The 22,582-nt window shown below is 32.0% G+C and overlaps 4 protein-coding genes and 3 non-coding genes across 7 annotated transcripts; 1 reads left to right on the top strand and 6 right to left on the bottom strand.

The window, feature by feature from the left end:
* TRNAA-UGC lies at positions 3,346 to 3,418 on the bottom strand. The gene has a single exon. It is a non-coding gene; the product is annotated as a tRNA-Ala (tRNA).
* LOC109347353 lies at positions 4,861 to 6,534 on the top strand. The gene is made up of 5 exons (XM_019587142.1): positions 4,861 to 5,111; positions 5,191 to 5,277; positions 5,562 to 5,711; positions 6,082 to 6,276; positions 6,384 to 6,534. Exons 1-5 carry the CDS (start codon positions 4,944 to 4,946, stop codon positions 6,486 to 6,488), a joined length of 705 nt encoding a protein of 234 aa, XP_019442687.1. The 5' UTR covers positions 4,861 to 4,943; the 3' UTR covers positions 6,489 to 6,534.
* On the bottom strand, positions 10,714 to 10,786 carry TRNAA-UGC. Its single transcript has one exon. It is a non-coding gene; the product is annotated as a tRNA-Ala (tRNA).
* Positions 11,656 to 12,330, bottom strand: LOC109346925 (pentatricopeptide repeat-containing protein At5g15340, mitochondrial-like). Its single transcript, XM_019586664.1, has one exon. The coding sequence runs from the start codon at positions 12,328 to 12,330 to the stop codon at positions 11,656 to 11,658; it is 675 nt and encodes a 224-aa protein (XP_019442209.1).
* TRNAA-UGC lies at positions 16,180 to 16,252 on the bottom strand. Its single transcript has one exon. It is a non-coding gene; the product is annotated as a tRNA-Ala (tRNA).
* LOC109347352 (pentatricopeptide repeat-containing protein At5g15340, mitochondrial-like) lies at positions 16,944 to 19,063 on the bottom strand. The gene has a single exon (XM_019587141.1). The coding sequence runs from the start codon at positions 19,027 to 19,029 to the stop codon at positions 17,122 to 17,124; it is 1,908 nt and encodes a 635-aa protein (XP_019442686.1). The 5' UTR covers positions 19,030 to 19,063; the 3' UTR covers positions 16,944 to 17,121.
* Positions 19,885 to 22,557, bottom strand: LOC109347351 (pectinesterase 31-like). Its single transcript, XM_019587140.1, has 6 exons — positions 22,170 to 22,557; positions 21,965 to 22,069; positions 21,651 to 21,728; positions 21,189 to 21,376; positions 20,726 to 20,899; positions 19,885 to 20,246 (listed from the first exon to the last, which is right to left on the bottom strand). The coding sequence occupies exons 1-6, from the start codon at positions 22,416 to 22,418 to the stop codon at positions 20,084 to 20,086; spliced, it is 957 nt and encodes a 318-aa protein (XP_019442685.1). The 5' UTR covers positions 22,419 to 22,557; the 3' UTR covers positions 19,885 to 20,083.

Raw genomic sequence — 22,582 nt, 5'->3', positions numbered from 1 at the left:
TGTTAGTCATGTCTTGTTTTATCAAATTGTTCGTCTTATCTTAACTATTGTGGTTCGGTTAACATAAATATCATTTTCAACAATGAAAACAACCAAACAAAATTAGTAGGAAAATAGAAGATGAATTTATTGCATACAACATAGTGATTAATATTGAAAAGGAAATAAATAAATTTTTTACCACATGTGCAATTAATTAACGTGTAATTAAATATTATTGCCCCTCCTAACGTTTAAGTTAACATCCGCCACTGGCTACTAGTGCCAATTCTCGAAATTCCCACAATACTGACTACCAGTGTCAGTTCTCAAAATGTCCAATTCTTTGTTTAAGGAGCATGGTTGGTTGACATATCCTGATGCATAGTCTTGGCAGGATTGATCAGACTTGGTGTGACTGCCTCTATCTTGACTTGAAGAGTTGATAGTTGTGCTAGGTGCTTTCTCTACTTGAGTTTGGCTACTAGGATCTTCTTGTTGCTGAATTTGGTCTTGTTTGTCTAATATTTCATCCCACTTTTCTTCTATTTTCAATCATATCAAACAATAAAATTATCATCTTATTTTCTACCATTTCTCCTTCAACTTTCTTTCCCCCCTCTTTCATTCCTTAACCAAACATAGCCTTAGAAGCAAAGCAACCTATATGTTGAGTATTATAAAAAAAAGATCGCACAAATTTGAGAGGCCAAAATATGTTTTTACTCTAGAAGCTTTAATATGTCCAAGCTTACACACGAGTTTGAAGGCAAACACACATTAGATGTCTCTTAAAAATGAAGATACATGTAGCAAAATCATATTTAAAAATCAATAAATAAGCTATATCAAATTGCAAAATGTGAGAATCTTAAATATATAGTTGGATCCTACAAACGTGAGCTTACTATATCTAAAGTCTGAATCTTAAAAAATATAAAATGTCTTATGAAAATAGTTCATTTAAATTAATTCTTTAGTTTGTAGTTTTGTACCTTAACTCTCACTCACTCAAACACGCTTAAAAAATGTTAATTTCAGTGAACTAGATATTTAAGTGAAGATTTAATTACACAAAAGAAGAACATAAGGAAAAGAGATTGATGCATATTTTTGGAATAAATTATTTCGTGTGTGATGCACATCACTACTTTTATCCACATTTAACAAGGAAATAGAAAAGGTGATTTACATTCTTTCTAAACATTAAAAGATAAAATACACATTTTCTAAAACATTATAGCTTAAAATTATAATTCTAACTTCAATTATTTAAAACTAGTCGTGGGGATGACTATGGTAGGGTGGTGATGCCATTGATGACTATATCATCTAAAGATAATATAAAGTTACAATATAAAAATATATGTATTTAATTAAAAAATATTATTATATGGATATCTATAGGACGAGTATCATAATACTCGTACTCAACCATAAACAATTACCCATATTATTACGAATATTTTTGACGAGTACCTACACGTAGTATATTTTTTTATCCTTGATTGCATAAAGTGGCAATGATGACAACTATGACATAGTGATGGTATCTACAAAATTAGCAATTATAATTTTTTATTATTATTTCTATGTCACACAACATAATATGTTTTGTACCAGTTACACAATCACAAAGCAAAAAAGGCCCCATTCCCTATCCGTAGATGATATGTAAACAAAAAATAATTGGTCAACTAGTTTTGGTTTTCACTTTTCAGTAACAATAGCTCCAAATTCATTCATAAAAAATTTCCTAATCATTGGATTCTTTTTTATGTACTATCAACCTAAAAATGTGTATATAATGAGGATATTATCCACCATTTATTTATATTATTTATCATTAAAAGTCAACTATTATTAAATAGTAAATCATTCACTGATAATGTAAAAAACTTTTAATAAGGAAACTAGAACTATAAGTAATACTATTTTTCGTAAACCTTTGGATAAAGCTTGTAATGACACCCCAATATTAAACAGGATATCCTCAAAGGTCACTTAGAGGTTATATATAGAAAAAATATACACACTGATATCGTAAGAGTTTTTTTATACTGTTATTTTATTATTCACTATTCATTTTCAATTTATTAACTCTTTAAAAAAGTATTTCAAATAAATGGTAGATGATATACTCAAGTTCTTGTGATTAAATAGATAGTACTTTATGTTATATAAGTTAATGGTGAATCAATAACATTATAAGAAGAGTTTAAAATGTATGCACTAACAGTATAAAGATTTATACACAGTTAGTCATTATTCATCATTCATTTGCAATACTTTTATTTAAAAGTCAATAATAACTACAAATCAATGATAAATGATGTAGTGACAGTGTACAAATCAAATGACACATTTTTCATTTTTGTATATATTTTCATTTTTGTATGTGATTTATCTTTCTAGTTATTCTTTGGACTACAAAATGAGCATAGTAAAATGATTCTTATATGAAATTAATCCTTGTTTAATCACAAGAACTTGTGCAAAAGAATCCCATGTTTCATTCTTTGTAGTTCAAACTTAACGTACTCTTGTCACTGAATCACGAATTATTTTCCATCTTGACCCACCATTCACATGTTCCTTTCATATATTTTGGCACTTGCTGATAATTGCATATAATCTACTCTTGTGTCGGTGCTTTTTTTGATGAAATATATCAAACGAGTTCAAAATTTATTACATCAGCATTTGTATTACTTTTGTTTTAAAGAGTTAACAATATTTAATATGTGAATGGTAGATATTTTGTTGAGAGTGTAAAAAATACTTATACTGTTAGAGTATATATATAATTTCATAACAAAATATTTACTTGTAGGTTTATTTTATTTTTATTGTTTACTAGAATGCTTCAAAACAAACATTTCATAACTGAAATATTGTTAAGCATTGACGTTATATTGTTAAGGAGTGTGATGTGATATTAAGTTGTTAATTCATATGAGTAATTTAATATTATGTTGATTAAATAGTTTTAACTAAATCAATTTTATATCATAAGGTTGAAGACTTGAAGTGGTGACCTTGTTTCTTTTTTATGATTGTTTGAGTAAAATGAGTTGTGTTTAATAGTCAATTTAAATTATGTTTAAAACTTTAAATTATGTTTTATAATTTTTTCTATTGTTAATTGCTTAAATAACATATAAGATTGTAGAAAATAAATATAAAATTACTCACAATGATTTTTAATATTTTGGAATTTGTGGGTACCCGTAGATCCGTTGGGTATCTAAAGGCAGCACGGGTCTGGGTCAAAAAATGAAGTAACATGATAGGTGTGGATAATGCACTACCTGAACTCATCCAGACTCATTATTATCCCTATTTCAACAGGGAAACAAAATGAAATGGAGATGCGGGGGATCGAACCCCGTGCCTCTCGCATGCAAAGCGAGCGCTCTACCATTTGAGCTACATCCCCACATGTTTGTCATATATTGTACTATTGTTTTATTTTGGTACTTGATAAAATGATGCTAAGTGAAGAGTCTATTGCTATGACTAAATGAAAGGTAATAGAAATACAAAAGACAAGTAAAAATTTATTTGGCAATCCATCTAGACCTATTATAAAGTATGCTAACTATTAACTAAGTGGCAAACAAAATGTTGCCTTAGTATATACCACATGTTAGCTAAGCTAGTGAAGATGTTGCTCTTAAAACACTATTATTTATTCTTTTTAGCATGGTTCTTAAATATAAGAAAAAAATGTGGTTTTGAGAGATTTGTGAGGGTTTAAGATGGTGGCTATTATAATAATAACAAGTTATGGTTCTTATAGGAGAATGGTAGAGTCTTAAAGGATGAGTGGTAAAATAGAAGAATGTGAGATAGGTTGTAGGGTCCATTCAAAAATAATTAATACTTTATTGATGTTTGGATCATTTTCAATAGTTATATATCATTAGTAATTGGACTTCTTTGGTAATTGTTTTGAGTATAAGACAAAAACTATTTCCTACACTTTTTTCCTTCATTAATAGTGTGAGATGATATTTGAGTTACTTTACTAGTAGAAAAGTGTGATAATTAGGAAAGGAGAAGAATCTATTTAATGAGTAAATTTTTTAAACTTATTTCTAATCCTAGTTATTAATTTTAGGGAAATACAATGATTTGAATTAGAGAGTAGATCTAAATTATTATATATCTATAAAATTGATAGCTAAGATGAAAGTAAATTTAAAAAAAACTTATTTTTAGAATACATGGATCCCCGCTGATTACGTAAAACTGATATGTTTATAATATAACACTCACTTTTATTGGACCATCCATGTTCATATAATATACAAAAAGAAACTCTAGATATTTAATACATTTTTCTTTGAATAAAATCACGATTCAAATGACGGTTTCTTTAGATATCTTATTAGATATTAAAAAACTAGAATCCCTCTATTTTCCAATCTAGTTGCTTTGGAAGACTTCTGGAAACACCTCTTTACATATTAGTTTGGCCTAATCGGTTATGTGGGCCACAATTGGCATACTTGTTCTATTCATCTATGATCTACCAAACTTGCAAGCTTTAGTTTGCCCTCAAGGGAAGCATAGTGGTCCCTTCACCAATCCATCATTAATCCTTAGGAATCTTTGTATACATATTATTCTAGTGACGGTCCAAAACACGACACTCCTACCAGTTAAGATATGAAAGGATAAATATACACAATCTTACCTTTATAGGTAAATATATTATTTCTAATATTTGAACTTGTAATCTCTCGTCATAAGCAACCTTACTAGAAGATACAACTATTTTAACTAATTTTTCTACTAGATTCAGTCAATTGTAGTCTTATATCATCCAAATTAAAGTCAGAAAAAATAGCTAATAATCAACCAAATATTAAGGAGAATAGACTATTAATATAACAATTTGCTATGTTATGAAGGCATATTCATAAAGCTACACATTCATTGGATCATAGTTAGAGAATATGGCAAACATTTTCTTGGTTCCATGCCAACCCAATTTACCAATGAAACATAGATCTTGTTGCCATAAAAAGACAACACCAAAATTGTATTCAGTAATTAGAAATGAGAGAACTTCCTCATTCAGTTACAAAAGCACTTCTAATGTTCCTTTTTATGAGTTACCTGGGGTATCTATACACTTCTCACACTCTTTATTCTCCTATTTTTCTATCTAAGACTATGATAAATGTTAACTTGTTTTTTCAGGCTTCCTTTGATCAATACTTGGATAACAAGCAAAGAGTATTCCAAGCTGTATTTTCTGATAAAGGAACAACAAAAAAGCTTAATGAGGTATGTTTTGGACTCATCAATTCATCATCTTCAAAAAATATGGTGAATTTGGTAATCAATATTAATTTCATATCTTTGCAATACCCTTGTTAAGACTTTGGAGCCTCCTAAAAGGCAAGGGCCCAAAGAAGAAAATTTCTTCTCAAATGGGTTTTAACATTATTTTCTGGCTAAGAGATCACCCGAAAGAGATAATCTTATTTGAGTCGAGAACATTCACGATATAATGGAGCTAGTTCTCGCGATCGGGTTTCTAACATTTGTGTCGTTAATTATGTATGTAGGAAGAATGGAGGATTAAATTACCTCCCATACAAAGCATATTCTTGAATGTTCAACCAACAGCAGATGTAAGATTAACATTCAAATCTAATGGAGTAGATTACCCGCATGACATTCCTAACCATATCACCAAAATTCTCCAAATTCACTTTGTAAGTAAGAACTATCATCGATATAAGAGTAAATACTCATTTCAGTCCATCACGCTTTTCGATCTTACCCATTTGGTCTCTCAAAAATTGAAAAACCCAAAATAGTCCCCAAAATTTCAAATGTGAGTCAAACTAGTCATTTTCGGCTCAAACTAGTCTTTATCAGATGTTATAAAATATGCTAAAAATGACTAATTTAAAATTTGTGGGGACCATATTGAGTTTTTCAATTTTTGAGAGACCAAACTAGTATGGTCATAAAACATAGGACTGAAATGAGTATTTATTCTTCGTATAAATATATATATAATTTTGTGAGCTAGTAACTTATTCTATTATAGATTATAGAAGTGATTATTTTGTGATGCAGATAAGGTGGGAACTTGAAGGGCCATTTTACTTGGAAACTAGCCACTTGAGCCTAGATGTTAGAGGAGCTATATATCCTGAAAGGATTGGAAGGAGAAGTTGGCTTAAGAATCAAATAGAGATGAAAATAAGCTTTTGTGTTTCTCCAACAATGTCTATGATTCCTGAAAATGTCATGCAGGGTTCTGTAGAATTGGTTAGACTTCTTTTGATTATCCTCTACTCCTATTTTGTGTATGTAAATAGAGATAATTTGATTTGTTTAAACCAAAGTTTGATGAAAAAGTGTTGATTGTTTCACAGGTTTTCAGAAAAATTATGGATGAAATGAAGCAGGAATTCCAAGGTAGATTATTAGCAGATTATAGCAGGTTCAAGGGGAATAAGTCCATGAAAAATTTAGTCTAGGACTATTGTAAATTAATCCTTCTAATTCATCATCCTAAAGATTTCTCTTAATTATTAGAGAGAAAAAAAATCTCTTAATTATTAGTGAGAAAAATTTATGAATGTTTTATCTCTTCAAGAAACTGATATATTTACTTATTCATTTAATAAAAGACAATCAAGTCATATTTATATAGGGAGATCTTCATCCATGAGTTATAATATTTTTCTATGGGCTGAGTGAAAGAAGATATTAGTGGATTTGACACCACATCTTGACCCAAAACTTTAAGGTATTAGGTCTATAAATTTATCCACTTATATGTTCTTTAACTCATCTATTCTCCTCGGGACTTCTTAATTCATGTGTATGTAATTGTTTTCCAATCTTTACCTTTGAAATAGAATACATCCAAATTTTGATAAACTTACACCTAATTCAACTTATACATACATCACGTTCTAATATATATAACAAAATATCTTAATTATTCTAATGTTTCCATTCTATTTCTTGAGTATAATACATTCATTTTCTAGTGCAAATCAAGCCAAATAGAATGTCGGAATCTTTGAAAAAGAAAATTTTGATTCTGTTACTTCATCTCTCATTGCTTCTTTTCAGTTCTTGGTTTTATCTACTTCATCTCTCATTCTTGTCCTTTTTAGTCGGTTCAAAACTTCAAATATAGCACCTCTTCTTATATTTTGGATCACTATGCATTAAGTATTATGATCTATAAATATGATGTCCACCATATTAGATTGAGTATAAAATGTATGTACTGACAGTGTAAAAATTTATATACAATCAGTGTATCATCCATCATTTATTTACAATATTTTTATTTAAAAATTAATAACAACTAAAAATCAATAATGGATGATACAGTGACGTGTAAATTTTAACATAAATGCGTTCAATTTTTTTTTAATATATTGCGTGAGGTTTTCACTGTTCTCTTGTGACTTGGTGTCTTCAACAAACTTTATTCGGTTGTGTTTGTCATTTGTCAATTAAAGTTGAGATTCAAGAAACGTGTGAACTTGGAACAGATTAAAAGATAAGTGTTATTATATTATATATAATAAAAAGGATATAATTGTCTTACATGTTATTGTTTATATGGAGGTAATACTTACTTTGTTATTATATACATGTCTAAGTGACTTTGATTAGATAATAATAGGTTATTTTCTATGAATAGTGAATAGGCTAATTAACAAAATAATAATAATATTTGATTTGCTTAATGTGTTTTTGGTTACAACTTATCTCCTCTTCACCAAAAAGAAGTACAATAAATTATTAGAATATCAGTTGCTATTTATTAGGAAAAATATCGAATCTAATTTGTTAGGAAAAATATTAAAGATGTATGTCCAAAAATGAGAAGAGTTACATAGTAAAAAAATTACAAGATCCTCATTAAGTGAATGTTAATATAGTGTTGGAATAGTAGTACAAAAGATGAGTGAGGTAGGAAGGTTGGTTGCGCGTACAAATACGAAGTCACTCGTGAGAAATGAATATTATTTTAATATTTTTAACAATTATCTTTTTAGTATATTTTCATTATCATTTTTAGTATCTTTTTAGTATCTTTTATAATTAAACACTTTTGGGATGTAGCCATGATCAACATATTATCTTCATTAATAAAATTTGAGAGTTTTTTCTCTTTCTGATGGATTCGAGAGTTTATCTCATGTTTGTGCTTGCAAACTTGTGTTTATCATTCTAAGTTTGACGATTGTCAATCATTTGTGCTTTTGACTACATCAAGTAGTATTAGAGCAGGTTTTCTCTTACCTATTTTCGTAGCTTGAACAATCATGGGAAATAAATTAGTGACTAGAGCAGATCTTCAGGATTTTATCACGACTTTTACCACGACCCTAACTGCTCTTACTGAACAGTTGGCGAATTTAAATCAGGTGATGAACAACGCCAACAACGGAAACCACATAGGGTTTCACGCAGTGGAAACAATAATCGCATGTTATTGTGGAAGAGATGGTTGACTAGGGAAGTCGACACTATAATCACGACTACGGACATTCACGTATGCTTAACTTTATCAATAATTTATCTCTTATTAAGTCTGTTAAGGCTCTTCCCATTACTCAGACTTTCAACCCGCTTACCTTTTCATCGCCTCCATCCGTTTTCATATCACCACATGTCACTCCCCTCAAGGAATCCATATTCATAAACAAACATATTTCTTTGGACACATCAAAGCCTAATGATTCATTTGAAGATATAAAGAAAGAAAATCTATTCAAATGAAAAGGCTATTGCAGATTCAACTTATGTGCATAATAACTTGAGTGAAATACTAGAAAATACATATCAAGAGATTTTTGTAAGCAATGCTTCAATCAAGCTACCACAGTCCTTAAAGTATAATTGTGGTAGATGTGGCTATGATCCAATACTTTTTGTTGACGATGCTAACAATCTTTTGAAGCTGAATGGTGAGGCAACATCAGATGTTACCTATGTTTAGGAAGAAGACTACAAAATAGATTTAGTTGAGCATGAAGTTATTCTTTAGGGAACCTGTCAAATTGATCTAGAGTGAATGTGCAAAATATGATTGGGATGGTTTAATTATCGATCATGATCCCCTGATATGTTGATTTTCAATTCACCTAATGAAGCAAGAGTTTTTCATGCCCTATTTCAGAAACCTTTGGTTTCTTCTATCAATTTTACGTCTATGTTATCACAATCTACCATCAATAATGGTCCCAAAGTGAAAATTGTTGTTTCAGATGCTTCATGTTCTGAACATAAAAATGAAGATAAGGTGAATGTTATCATGGATTGGCCTACACCTAAATCAGTGACTAAGATACATAGTTTTCATGGTTTGGCCACTTTCTATAGGGGATTTCCAATTGATACTTACAATAAGCTGCAGTCACACAATTATGATCCATTCAAGATGACTCGAATGATGAATGGCAATGCCTATGTGTTAGCTCTCCTAGATTCCATGAATATATCCAATACTTTCAATGTTTCTAACATTAATGAGTATCGTGTAGATGAAGCTCTTTATTAAGAAGAGAACTCGGGGTCGAGTTCTTCGGAGGTGGAGGAGACTGATGTAGGAAGGTTGGTTGCGCGTATTGAATATGAAGTCAATCGTGGGAAAGGAATAATATTTTAATATTTTTAGCAAATATCTTTTCAATATATTTTCAGTATTTTTCATTATCTTTTCGTTAGTATTTAACACTTTTTGGATGCAGCCATAATCAATATATTATCTTCATTAATAAATTTTGAGAGTTTTCTCTTTCTAGTGGATTCCAAAGTTTATCTATTAGGTTTTTACTTGCAAACTTGTGTTTATCGTTCTAGGATTGGCACTTGCTAATCCGTTGTGCTTCCGACTTCATCAATGAGTGAATTATTTAAAAAATTGAAAAACTTCAGTCTCATATTGATAAAACTTACTCTTTTGTAATTAAGTTTGAGTTTGGAGTGGACCACAAATGGTGGGAAGGCTTAAACATGGGAGGGGATGAGTTGCATCTCCTTATTCTATGCACCTCATGGCCAATGAGGTATAATTTGGTAATTTTAATTGTATAATAAAAAATCTGACATCAGTAAAAATTGAATTGTTTTATCTTATTGACGAACTTTACCATTACCATTAATTTGCTTATACAAGTGAAGGTATTACTACAAATATTTTAAAGATAACGACATAGTCTCAAACTTAATTAAGCAAAAACTTTATTTAGTATTGTAATGTTAACAATTCCAAGAGGTTTTGTTTTTTCCATCATGAGATATAATATAAGAGAAGTTGTAAGTACATTTCTCATGTCATGCACATTAATGTTTTCAACTTTGACTATTTAAATAAAATATAATATTTTATATTGATTATTCTCATTTTTCACAATAACAATTATTCTCTTCATTACTTAATACACAGACCATCTGGTTTCGAAGTTTTGAGTTATTATCGATGTTGACCCACCATTTACACGTTCCTTTCATATATTAATTAATTGCATATACTATAATGCTGCCTTCAACATTGTGTGCTAGTATTTTTTTTCATGAAATCTGTAACAAAATATTCACTTTTATGTTTATCTTTTTTATTGTTTACTAGAATGTTTCAAAACAAACATTTCCATCACTAACAGAGTAACATATTTTTCTTTTTTTACAAACAGAAATACAAAATGGAAATTGGACTCTAAAAAATAAAAATGGAGATGCGGGGGATCGAACCCCGTGCCTCTCGCATGCAAAGCGAGCGCTCTACCATTTGAGCTACATCCCCATTTGTCAATGTACACTTATTTCGTATTTATCATATGATCCAATATGCTAACTATTGGTATCAAAGAAAGGTTGCCTTTTTAGCATACATCATGTTAGCTTAAGTCATTGAAGTTGTTGCTTTTTTTCACCATTATCCATTATTCTTAGAATGCATGGTTCTTAAATATAAGAAAGATGGTAGTGGATGTTGTTAGCATAAGAAGTTATACAAGTTGTTATGGTTCTTATAGTAGAATGGTTAGAAAGTGAAGGAAGAGTAATGTGAAATAGGTCATGTGGTCTTCGATTAAAAAACAATCAATAGTTTATTGATAAAGTGAAATAGTAATTGAAATATATGGGTCTACTCATAATTGTTGCATTACCAGTGCTTGTGACTATGATGTTAGTCTTTTAATAATTTAACATGATATGTACTCGTAGAGTTTTTAATGCACTTTTTCCATTATAAAATAGCATTAAAACTCATTTAAGAAGAAAATGTGAGTTGAGGGATGTAGATGCGTGAAATAATGGTTGGCAAATGTTTTATCTATACCAAAATAGTTTCAATAAAGCTATACAATGTTTTATCATGTATTTTAAGGAAATGTGTATATAAAGGAAAATAAACATAGCCAAAAGATAGAAATAAATGTATATTGATGTACAAATTAAAGAGTTGATATTATTATTGTTTCTTCAACAACAAAAAACAAGGTAAAGTTCCTAATAATATTTCAAGCTAGGCTACTTTTCTCTTTTCCTAACAATACTTTGATTCAGGACCTATAAGGGTGAGACTATTGGTACTTCAAAAAGGATATTCTCACTTCTCACTAGTCAACAATTTCGTTCAATTTTTGTCCAACAATTCTGGGTCATCATTTACCAATAGTCAGAGCAAGAACAAGAACCTTGCTTGAAACTATGAAATCGATAACGATCTCGTACAACTATTTCGCGGTTGTATATGTCAGAGGCAATCTTCATAGCAGAATGACAATCTTGGCATATCCTCAGGTTCTTGAAAATATATAGTGGAGAACCTGATACAGTGCTTATTAGACCAAAAGAGAGTGCAAGCTTCTCACTATGACTGAACAATACTTGTTCTACCTCCTCCAATGCTTCTTCGGTGCAATCATCCCTCCCAGAACAACCAAATAAAACTTGAGAACTTGTGTTGGGAACATAGCCACCCGATCTCAACCGGCAAATCATGTCGTCTAGCATTATGTAAATCTCTGAAGTTCGTGGATGTGACTTATCTCCTGCACTGAACTGATGAAGTTTGTCATTAACATATATTGAGCTCATTCCTGGTACCTTTCGAATACCCCTTTTCTTAAGAATCTGCCTAAATGAATTTGCCTCGTCTTCTTTTCCGGACAACACATACATGTTCGAGAGCAGGATATGATACTCTGTGTTGAGGGGATCCATATGAACCAACTCTCTCATGATCCGTTCACCTAACTGCAGTTTACCATGTGTATAACAAGAACCTATAAGGGACCCGAGAACGAATTCATTAGGAGGAACTGGCATCTTTCTAACCATGACGTCAGCTTCTTCTAACCGTCCAGCACGACCATGAAGGTCTCAACTTATACATACATCACGTTCTAATATATATAACAAAATATCTTAATTATTCTAATGTTTCCATTCTATTTCTTGAGTATAATACATTCATTTTCTAGTGCAAATCAAGCCAAATAGAATGTCGGAATCTTTGAAAAAGAAAATTTTGATTCTGTTACTTCATCTCTCATTGCTTCTTTTCAGTTCTTGGTTTTATCTACTTCATCTCTCATTCTTGTCCTTTTTAGTCGGTTCAAAACTTCAAATATAGCACCTCTTCTTATATTTTGGATCACTATGCATTAAGTATTATGATCTATAAATATGATGTCCACCATATTAGATTGAGTATAAAATGTATGTACTGACAGTGTAAAAATTTATATACAATCAGTGTATCATCCATCATTTATTTACAATATTTTTATTTAAAAATTAATAACAACTAAAAATCAATAATGGATGATACAGTGACGTGTAAATTTTAACATAAATGCGTTCAATTTTTTTTTAATATATTGCGTGAGGTTTTCACTGTTCTCTTGTGACTTGGTGTCTTCAACAAACTTTATTCGGTTGTGTTTGTCATTTGTCAATTAAAGTTGAGATTCAAGAAACGTGTGAACTTGGAACAGATTAAAAGATAAGTGTTATTATATTATATATAATAAAAAGGATATAATTGTCTTACATGTTATTGTTTATATGGAGGTAATACTTACTTTGTTATTATATACATGTCTAAGTGACTTTGATTAGATAATAATAGGTTATTTTCTATGAATAGTGAATAGGCTAATTAACAAAATAATAATAATATTTGATTTGCTTAATGTGTTTTTGGTTACAACTTATCTCCTCTTCACCAAAAAGAAGTACAATAAATTATTAGAATATCAGTTGCTATTTATTAGGAAAAATATCGAATCTAATTTGTTAGGAAAAATATTAAAGATGTATGTCCAAAAATGAGAAGAGTTACATAGTAAAAAAATTACAAGATCCTCATTAAGTGAATGTTAATATAGTGTTGGAATAGTAGTACAAAAGATGAGTGAGGTAGGAAGGTTGGTTGCGCGTACAAATACGAAGTCACTCGTGAGAAATGAATATTATTTTAATATTTTTAACAATTATCTTTTTAGTATATTTTCATTATCATTTTTAGTATCTTTTTAGTATCTTTTATAATTAAACACTTTTGGGATGTAGCCATGATCAACATATTATCTTCATTAATAAAATTTGAGAGTTTTTTCTCTTTCTGATGGATTCGAGAGTTTATCTCATGTTTGTGCTTGCAAACTTGTGTTTATCATTCTAAGTTTGACGATTGTCAATCATTTGTGCTTTTGACTACATCAAGTAGTATTAGAGCAGGTTTTCTCTTACCTATTTTCGTAGCTTGAACAATCATGGGAAATAAATTAGTGACTAGAGCAGATCTTCAGGATTTTATCACGACTTTTACCACGACCCTAACTGCTCTTACTGAACAGTTGGCGAATTTAAATCAGGTGATGAACAACGCCAACAACGGAAACCACATAGGGTTTCACGCAGTGGAAACAATAATCGCATGTTATTGTGGAAGAGATGGTTGACTAGGGAAGTCGACACTATAATCACGACTACGGACATTCACGTATGCTTAACTTTATCAATAATTTATCTCTTATTAAGTCTGTTAAGGCTCTTCCCATTACTCAGACTTTCAACCCGCTTACCTTTTCATCGCCTCCATCCGTTTTCATATCACCACATGTCACTCCCCTCAAGGAATCCATATTCATAAACAAACATATTTCTTTGGACACATCAAAGCCTAATGATTCATTTGAAGATATAAAGAAAGAAAATCTATTCAAATGAAAAGGCTATTGCAGATTCAACTTATGTGCATAATAACTTGAGTGAAATACTAGAAAATACATATCAAGAGATTTTTGTAAGCAATGCTTCAATCAAGCTACCACAGTCCTTAAAGTATAATTGTGGTAGATGTGGCTATGATCCAATACTTTTTGTTGACGATGCTAACAATCTTTTGAAGCTGAATGGTGAGGCAACATCAGATGTTACCTATGTTTAGGAAGAAGACTACAAAATAGATTTAGTTGAGCATGAAGTTATTCTTTAGGGAACCTGTCAAATTGATCTAGAGTGAATGTGCAAAATATGATTGGGATGGTTTAATTATCGATCATGATCCCCTGATATGTTGATTTTCAATTCACCTAATGAAGCAAGAGTTTTTCATGCCCTATTTCAGAAACCTTTGGTTTCTTCTATCAATTTTACGTCTATGTTATCACAATCTACCATCAATAATGGTCCCAAAGTGAAAATTGTTGTTTCAGATGCTTCATGTTCTGAACATAAAAATGAAGATAAGGTGAATGTTATCATGGATTGGCCTACACCTAAATCAGTGACTAAGATACATAGTTTTCATGGTTTGGCCACTTTCTATAGGGGATTTCCAATTGATACTTACAATAAGCTGCAGTCACACAATTATGATCCATTCAAGATGACTCGAATGATGAATGGCAATGCCTATGTGTTAGCTCTCCTAGATTCCATGAATATATCCAATACTTTCAATGTTTCTAACATTAATGAGTATCGTGTAGATGAAGCTCTTTATTAAGAAGAGAACTCGGGGTCGAGTTCTTCGGAGGTGGAGGAGACTGATGTAGGAAGGTTGGTTGCGCGTATTGAATATGAAGTCAATCGTGGGAAAGGAATAATATTTTAATATTTTTAGCAAATATCTTTTCAATATATTTTCAGTATTTTTCATTATCTTTTCGTTAGTATTTAACACTTTTTGGATGCAGCCATAATCAATATATTATCTTCATTAATAAATTTTGAGAGTTTTCTCTTTCTAGTGGATTCCAAAGTTTATCTATTAGGTTTTTACTTGCAAACTTGTGTTTATCGTTCTAGGATTGGCACTTGCTAATCCGTTGTGCTTCCGACTTCATCAATGAGTGAATTATTTAAAAAATTGAAAAACTTCAGTCTCATATTGATAAAACTTACTCTTTTGTAATTAAGTTTGAGTTTGGAGTGGACCACAAATGGTGGGAAGGCTTAAACATGGGAGGGGATGAGTTGCATCTCCTTATTCTATGCACCTCATGGCCAATGAGGTATAATTTGGTAATTTTAATTGTATAATAAAAAATCTGACATCAGTAAAAATTGAATTGTTTTATCTTATTGACGAACTTTACCATTACCATTAATTTGCTTATACAAGTGAAGGTATTACTACAAATATTTTAAAGATAACGACATAGTCTCAAACTTAATTAAGCAAAAACTTTATTTAGTATTGTAATGTTAACAATTCCAAGAGGTTTTGTTTTTTCCATCATGAGATATAATATAAGAGAAGTTGTAAGTACATTTCTCATGTCATGCACATTAATGTTTTCAACTTTGACTATTTAAATAAAATATAATATTTTATATTGATTATTCTCATTTTTCACAATAACAATTATTCTCTTCATTACTTAATACACAGACCATCTGGTTTCGAAGTTTTGAGTTATTATCGATGTTGACCCACCATTTACACGTTCCTTTCATATATTAATTAATTGCATATACTATAATGCTGCCTTCAACATTGTGTGCTAGTATTTTTTTTCATGAAATCTGTAACAAAATATTCACTTTTATGTTTATCTTTTTTATTGTTTACTAGAATGTTTCAAAACAAACATTTCCATCACTAACAGAGTAACATATTTTTCTTTTTTTACAAACAGAAATACAAAATGGAAATTGGACTCTAAAAAATAAAAATGGAGATGCGGGGGATCGAACCCCGTGCCTCTCGCATGCAAAGCGAGCGCTCTACCATTTGAGCTACATCCCCATTTGTCAATGTACACTTATTTCGTATTTATCATATGATCCAATATGCTAACTATTGGTATCAAAGAAAGGTTGCCTTTTTAGCATACATCATGTTAGCTTAAGTCATTGAAGTTGTTGCTTTTTTTCACCATTATCCATTATTCTTAGAATGCATGGTTCTTAAATATAAGAAAGATGGTAGTGGATGTTGTTAGCATAAGAAGTTATACAAGTTGTTATGGTTCTTATAGTAGAATGGTTAGAAAGTGAAGGAAGAGTAATGTGAAATAGGTCATGTGGTCTTCGATTAAAAAACAATCAATAGTTTATTGATAAAGTGAAATAGTAATTGAAATATATGGGTCTACTCATAATTGTTGCATTACCAGTGCTTGTGACTATGATGTTAGTCTTTTAATAATTTAACATGATATGTACTCGTAGAGTTTTTAATGCACTTTTTCCATTATAAAATAGCATTAAAACTCATTTAAGAAGAAAATGTGAGTTGAGGGATGTAGATGCGTGAAATAATGGTTGGCAAATGTTTTATCTATACCAAAATAGTTTCAATAAAGCTATACAATGTTTTATCATGTATTTTAAGGAAATGTGTATATAAAGGAAAATAAACATAGCCAAAAGATAGAAATAAATGTATATTGATGTACAAATTAAAGAGTTGATATTATTATTGTTTCTTCAACAACAAAAAACAAGGTAAAGTTCCTAATAATATTTCAAGCTAGGCTACTTTTCTCTTTTCCTAACAATACTTTGATTCAGGACCTATAAGGGTGAGACTATTGGTACTTCAAAAAGGATATTCTCACTTCTCACTAGTCAACAATTTCGTTCAATTTTTGTCCAACAATTCTGGGTCATCATTTACCAATAGTCAGAGCAAGAACAAGAACCTTGCTTGAAACTATGAAATCGATAACGATCTCGTACAACTATTTCGCGGTTGTATATGTCAGAGGCAATCTTCATAGCAGAATGACAATCTTGGCATATCCTCAGGTTCTTGAAAATATATAGTGGAGAACCTGATACAGTGCTTATTAGACCAAAAGAGAGTGCAAGCTTCTCACTATGACTGAACAATACTTGTTCTACCTCCTCCAATGCTTCTTCGGTGCAATCATCCCTCCCAGAACAACCAAATAAAACTTGAGAACTTGTGTTGGGAACATAGCCACCCGATCTCAACCGGCAAATCATGTCGTCTAGCATTATGTAAATCTCTGAAGTTCGTGGATGTGACTTATCTCCTGCACTGAACTGATGAAGTTTGTCATTAACATATATTGAGCTCATTCCTGGTACCTTTCGAATACCCCTTTTCTTAAGAATCTGCCTAAATGAATTTGCCTCGTCTTCTTTTCCGGACAACACATACATGTTCGAGAGCAGGATATGATACTCTGTGTTGAGGGGATCCATATGAACCAACTCTCTCATGATCCGTTCACCTAACTGCAGTTTACCATGTGTATAACAAGAACCTATAAGGGACCCGAGAACGAATTCATTAGGAGGAACTGGCATCTTTCTAACCATGACTTCAGCTTCTTCTAACCGTCCAGCACGACCAAGAAGGTCCACCATACAACCATAATGCTCTATTTCAGGCCTAATTCCATATACAGATTCAAGCTCCTCGAAAAACTGCAAACCTTTTTCAACTAGACCTGAATGGCTGCAAGCACTTAACAAAGCCGTAAAAGTCATAGCATCAGGTTTCACTTCTTCAACCATGAAAGGAAACATATCAACCGCGACTTTCCCTTTCCCATGCATTGCCAACCCACCAAGGATAGCATTCCATGTCACCACATTCCTCCTTAACATGTTCCTAAGCACTGCCAAAGCAGCATCGATCCTCCCACATTTCGCATACATGTCAACCAAACTCGTCCCCACCATAACATCCATATCCCACCCCATCATCTTCAAACCATAACCATGAACCCATCTACCCATACTCACATCACCGGATTGTGAACAAGCCGATAAAACCGAACAAAGCGTAACATAGTTCAACATAAAACCACAAATAAAAACCATTTGTTCTAGAAGCATAAAAGCTTCCTTTGTCAACCCATTTCCAACATACCCAACTAACATAACAGTCCAAGCAACCTCATTTCTCTCCGGCATTCGATCAAACAAAACCCTCCCATTCTCCACACTTTCCCATTTCACCACACCTTCCAAAACCACGGTCCACGACACAACGCTACGCTCCTCCATCTCATCAAAAACTTTTTTCACCTCACCCACCAACCCACCACACTTAACATAAACATCCATCAACGCATTACACACCCTAACACACTCCAACAACCCAATCTTCACCACACCCGCATGAAACTGTTCCCCAACCTTAACATCCCCAATCCTCGCACACGCATTGAGTACACAAACCATTGAAACCCCATCAACGGGTAAGCCTCGTTGACGCATTTCAGCGAACAAGTTAAGTGCTTTTTGAGGGTAACCTTGACGAGAGAGGCATTTAATGAAGGTGGTGTAGTCAACAGTGTCTTTGTGTGAATGGGGAATTTGATCGAACAGGTAGTGGGCATAGTGGAGAGAAGAGCATGAAGCATAGAGGTGGAGGAGGGCGTTGAGGATGAAGGAGTTGGGGGAAGAGAGGAGGCCGGAGACGGTGGCAGCGGCGTGGAGTTGCTTGCCACGGTGGAGGGAGGAGGAAACGGAGCATGATCGGAGAAGAGAACGAAAGTGTTGAGAAAGGGATGAAGAAGATGACAGAAAAGTGGTCCATTTCATACAAAGGGATATAGGGAGAGTTGATCAATGTTAAATCCAACCAATGTTCAAGATTATTTTCTCAAAATTCATTACTTCATTGCTAATTTATACATTTTTTTTAACTTTTTTTTATTGTTCACTTAATTCAACAACTAAACGATGCGTTGGTTGATCTATTGGTATAAGATCATACTAGATCTCTAGAATGATCAAAAGGTGAATGTTCCAATTTCTATGAATGAGCAGCCACAAATCTCAAAAGAGATTAATCCTAACCCAATGGCTCTGGGTTTATACTTTGTACTATAAAAAATCATCAAATAATTTTACTCCACTATCGAAACATATTTTCCTCTATTTTTTTTTGTACTACCAACCATATTCCTTTACATTTGCTTTTTTTGTAAGGAATTAATCCATTTTGGGTTGTTTGACTGTCTCTCAACAAATATTGGTCACACTAATCGAACTCCTGACATTTTAGTCTTTCTATGATTTAGCAGAGTCTTACATTACTAAACTAACATCTTATTGGTAATACATTTTTTGTCTATAATCATTAAGTAACTTTTAATTTTAATTATTTTCATCTCACATTTATTATTTTCATAATATTAAACTGTTTATCCCATTATCAATATCTCATTCATTAAAGATTTAGTAAAAACTAAAATTTATGTACTTTATCATATATATCAAAAAGTGTATATACTCTAGTAGATCAAAACATATACCAGCAAAATATAATAAATATGTTACCCACATACATCTATAAGACTATACTTTAAGTCATGCATTAATCAAAAACAGTGGCCAAATTTTAAGTCATGCATATTTTTACTTTTATGTTTTCAATTGTCATAACCCAGAAAATTGATACTCAAAATTATGAAATTATTTTCATTCAACATACATATATTATGATTCATATCATATAACATTAGGATGTTATTTAATACATATAACCAACCACGTCTAGTGGAATTAAGGCTCGGTTATTATTGTTGTTCGATACTTTTATTATGCGAAAAGACATAGCATTAAGCACTTGACCAATGTGGTGAACATTTTCCTAAGCAGAATATGGAATCCTCAATGCCATTTTTTGAGCAAGCCAAGGTCTTTGTGGTTCTGGATCAATGAAGCGATGCATTAGGAACTGTTCTGCTTCTTTATACACCAATTCTCTTGCCCATACAACTCTTTTTGATGGGCACCAACCAGGTCCATAGCACCTGTATTTTCAACATTTCATAGCAACTTTGCAGAATTACATGCAGGTTTTATATTGTGATTGTGGTTATATCGCGGCTATTGCAGCATAATACAGCCAATTTGGTCCACAATCACGATTTATTGTAGTTATGGTGACTGCCGCAAAAGTACATTTCAGGTGCAGGTTTAATAATGAGACAAACACATAGAGTACATGCACTTGGAAGATTTAAACCGAAACTATCGAAATGGGACGCTCTCTAGTACTAGACTCTCCAGTACTGAAATGTGTGGATGAGAAAATCTTAAATATACTATAAGTCTAGATCCTTAAAAAATTAGTGTCACATGTCAGTATCTCTATCCAATATTGAACTCTTAAGTATTAGATTCTTTGTGTCATATATATGCAATACCTAGAACTATATATTTCATACAAATAACACCTAAGAAGGATAAAGTGATAAAACAATACAAAAGAAAGTTTGATATGAGGTACCTATATTCATAAAAGCATGCACTCTTCTCATTCTCAGTTTTCCCCCAATTATTCCAACCAACAAGTTTTATGCATTGATCAATATAAGTGAATGCAAATACCACTCTTCCAAAAGATCCCCATGGTCTTCCAAGATATGAATATGAACTTCCTCCATTACCTGTGATAACACATCTGCAATAGGCACCAAAAACCAAAAAGAAGTTAACCAATTTCAAAAGAATCATATTTTTATAGGCGAAGTTTTTGACGGGTTAGAATATTGTGCAGTTTTCGAGATTTGAACTTAAGTGCTCACGCTTTATGTCTCACAACTCTATTAACTGAGCTGAGACGTAATTAAAATAAGTATCGATAGATGATGTAATTCAAAGTTTTGAAGGATTTAGAAGTCGGAATACAACAATCGACCCGTGAAACAAGCATTGAGGAAAGCTGAAAAAAGGTTGAGGTTGTCACAAACCTTAGGAAAACATAAGCTGTTGTTTCTTGTTGAGATTTTCTGCTATGTGCAGTTATGAACCCTGCAGACTTACAATGGATATGACAATGCTCCAAAAGTGCAGTGCTATTACCAAAAATGAAGTCTACACTTCCTTCAATATAACAATCTTTGAAGTACTGTTTACCATAATGTAAGTAAACTGTGTCCTGCACCATAATAATGAAAGGAAATTATTCCTTCAATATCTTCCCTAGATTGTTCTCAAATGGAACATAATCAGTGGCAATTATATTGCAGATAAGTCATATAAGTTTCTAATCATTACCCCTTTATTTAATATATTAGTTCCACATAATCATCATCTTACAACAAAAACAAAGCCATTTTTAAAGTGTTTCATAAGTAGAGATGAGTTATTTGAGTTATAATTTTTTTCTTCCAGTAATTGAACTTGTATATATGACTTCATAAGGATCTTACTTGCCATCCAAGGAACCTGCAATTGTAGAAAGCACATCGATCAGCTGTTACTCTAAGTGCCACTGCTTGCCCAGAGCCCTGTCAGAAAAAAAGAATGAAAGAAAATAAGCACTTTGTGATTTCCGTCACAATTTGTTCGAATCCGGGAAATAATATATTCACTTGCGAGATAAGGTTATATATATCTACCATCCCAGATCCTATTACATAGGAATCTCATGGACTTGTCGCCTTTTTTATTATAACAATGATCGATTTCACATATAAGAAAGTATCAAATACCTTAAAAATGAAAACACTAAACAAGTATTTACCTCAGGAGAAGAATTCTCAAAGGTAATATTCTCAGCAATAAAGTCACTCCCTTCCACAATAACACTGCCACAACCAAACGTCCCAGTTCCTATCACCTTATCACCCTGCAACAACAACAACAACATGAACAAACAAGTTTGATTTTTGACACATACCCATTTCACAAAATAACCACAACATCAAAGACACAAAAGATAAACCTACTTGGTGGTGTTTGATTTTGGTAGCTGTATTGTTCCAAGTAAGAACAGTGTCCTCAGAACACACACCAGAAAGGGTGATGAAGTTCTTTGTCTTGGCCACGTAAAGTGGCTGCTTATAGGTTCCGGGCGACACCCGAATGATGGTCCGGCGAGTGTTTCCGAGTGGCACGGCGTTGATAGCTTCTTGCACTGTTTTGTAGTGTCCAGTTCCGTCCTGTGAGACAGTTAATACAGAAGGTGAAGCTGCCATTGTATATAGATATGGGTGCACTCTTAATTAGTCTTTGTATGATTTTGTTGTGATTTGTGAATGAAGAAGAGTGTGAAGGGTGGAAATATAGGAGTGGTTATTGGCAATGCAACTAGTAGGTAGCTGAAAGAGAACGCAGTTTTCAGAGAATGAGAACAAAACAA

This window comes from Lupinus angustifolius, chromosome LG05, assembly GCF_001865875.1.
Source record: "Lupinus angustifolius cultivar Tanjil chromosome LG05, LupAngTanjil_v1.0, whole genome shotgun sequence".
In the NCBI taxonomy this organism is placed as follows: Eukaryota; Viridiplantae; Streptophyta; class Magnoliopsida; order Fabales; family Fabaceae; genus Lupinus; species Lupinus angustifolius.
Note: the sequence above shows the minus strand (reverse complement) of the source record. Positions and strands in the feature narration are given on the sequence as shown.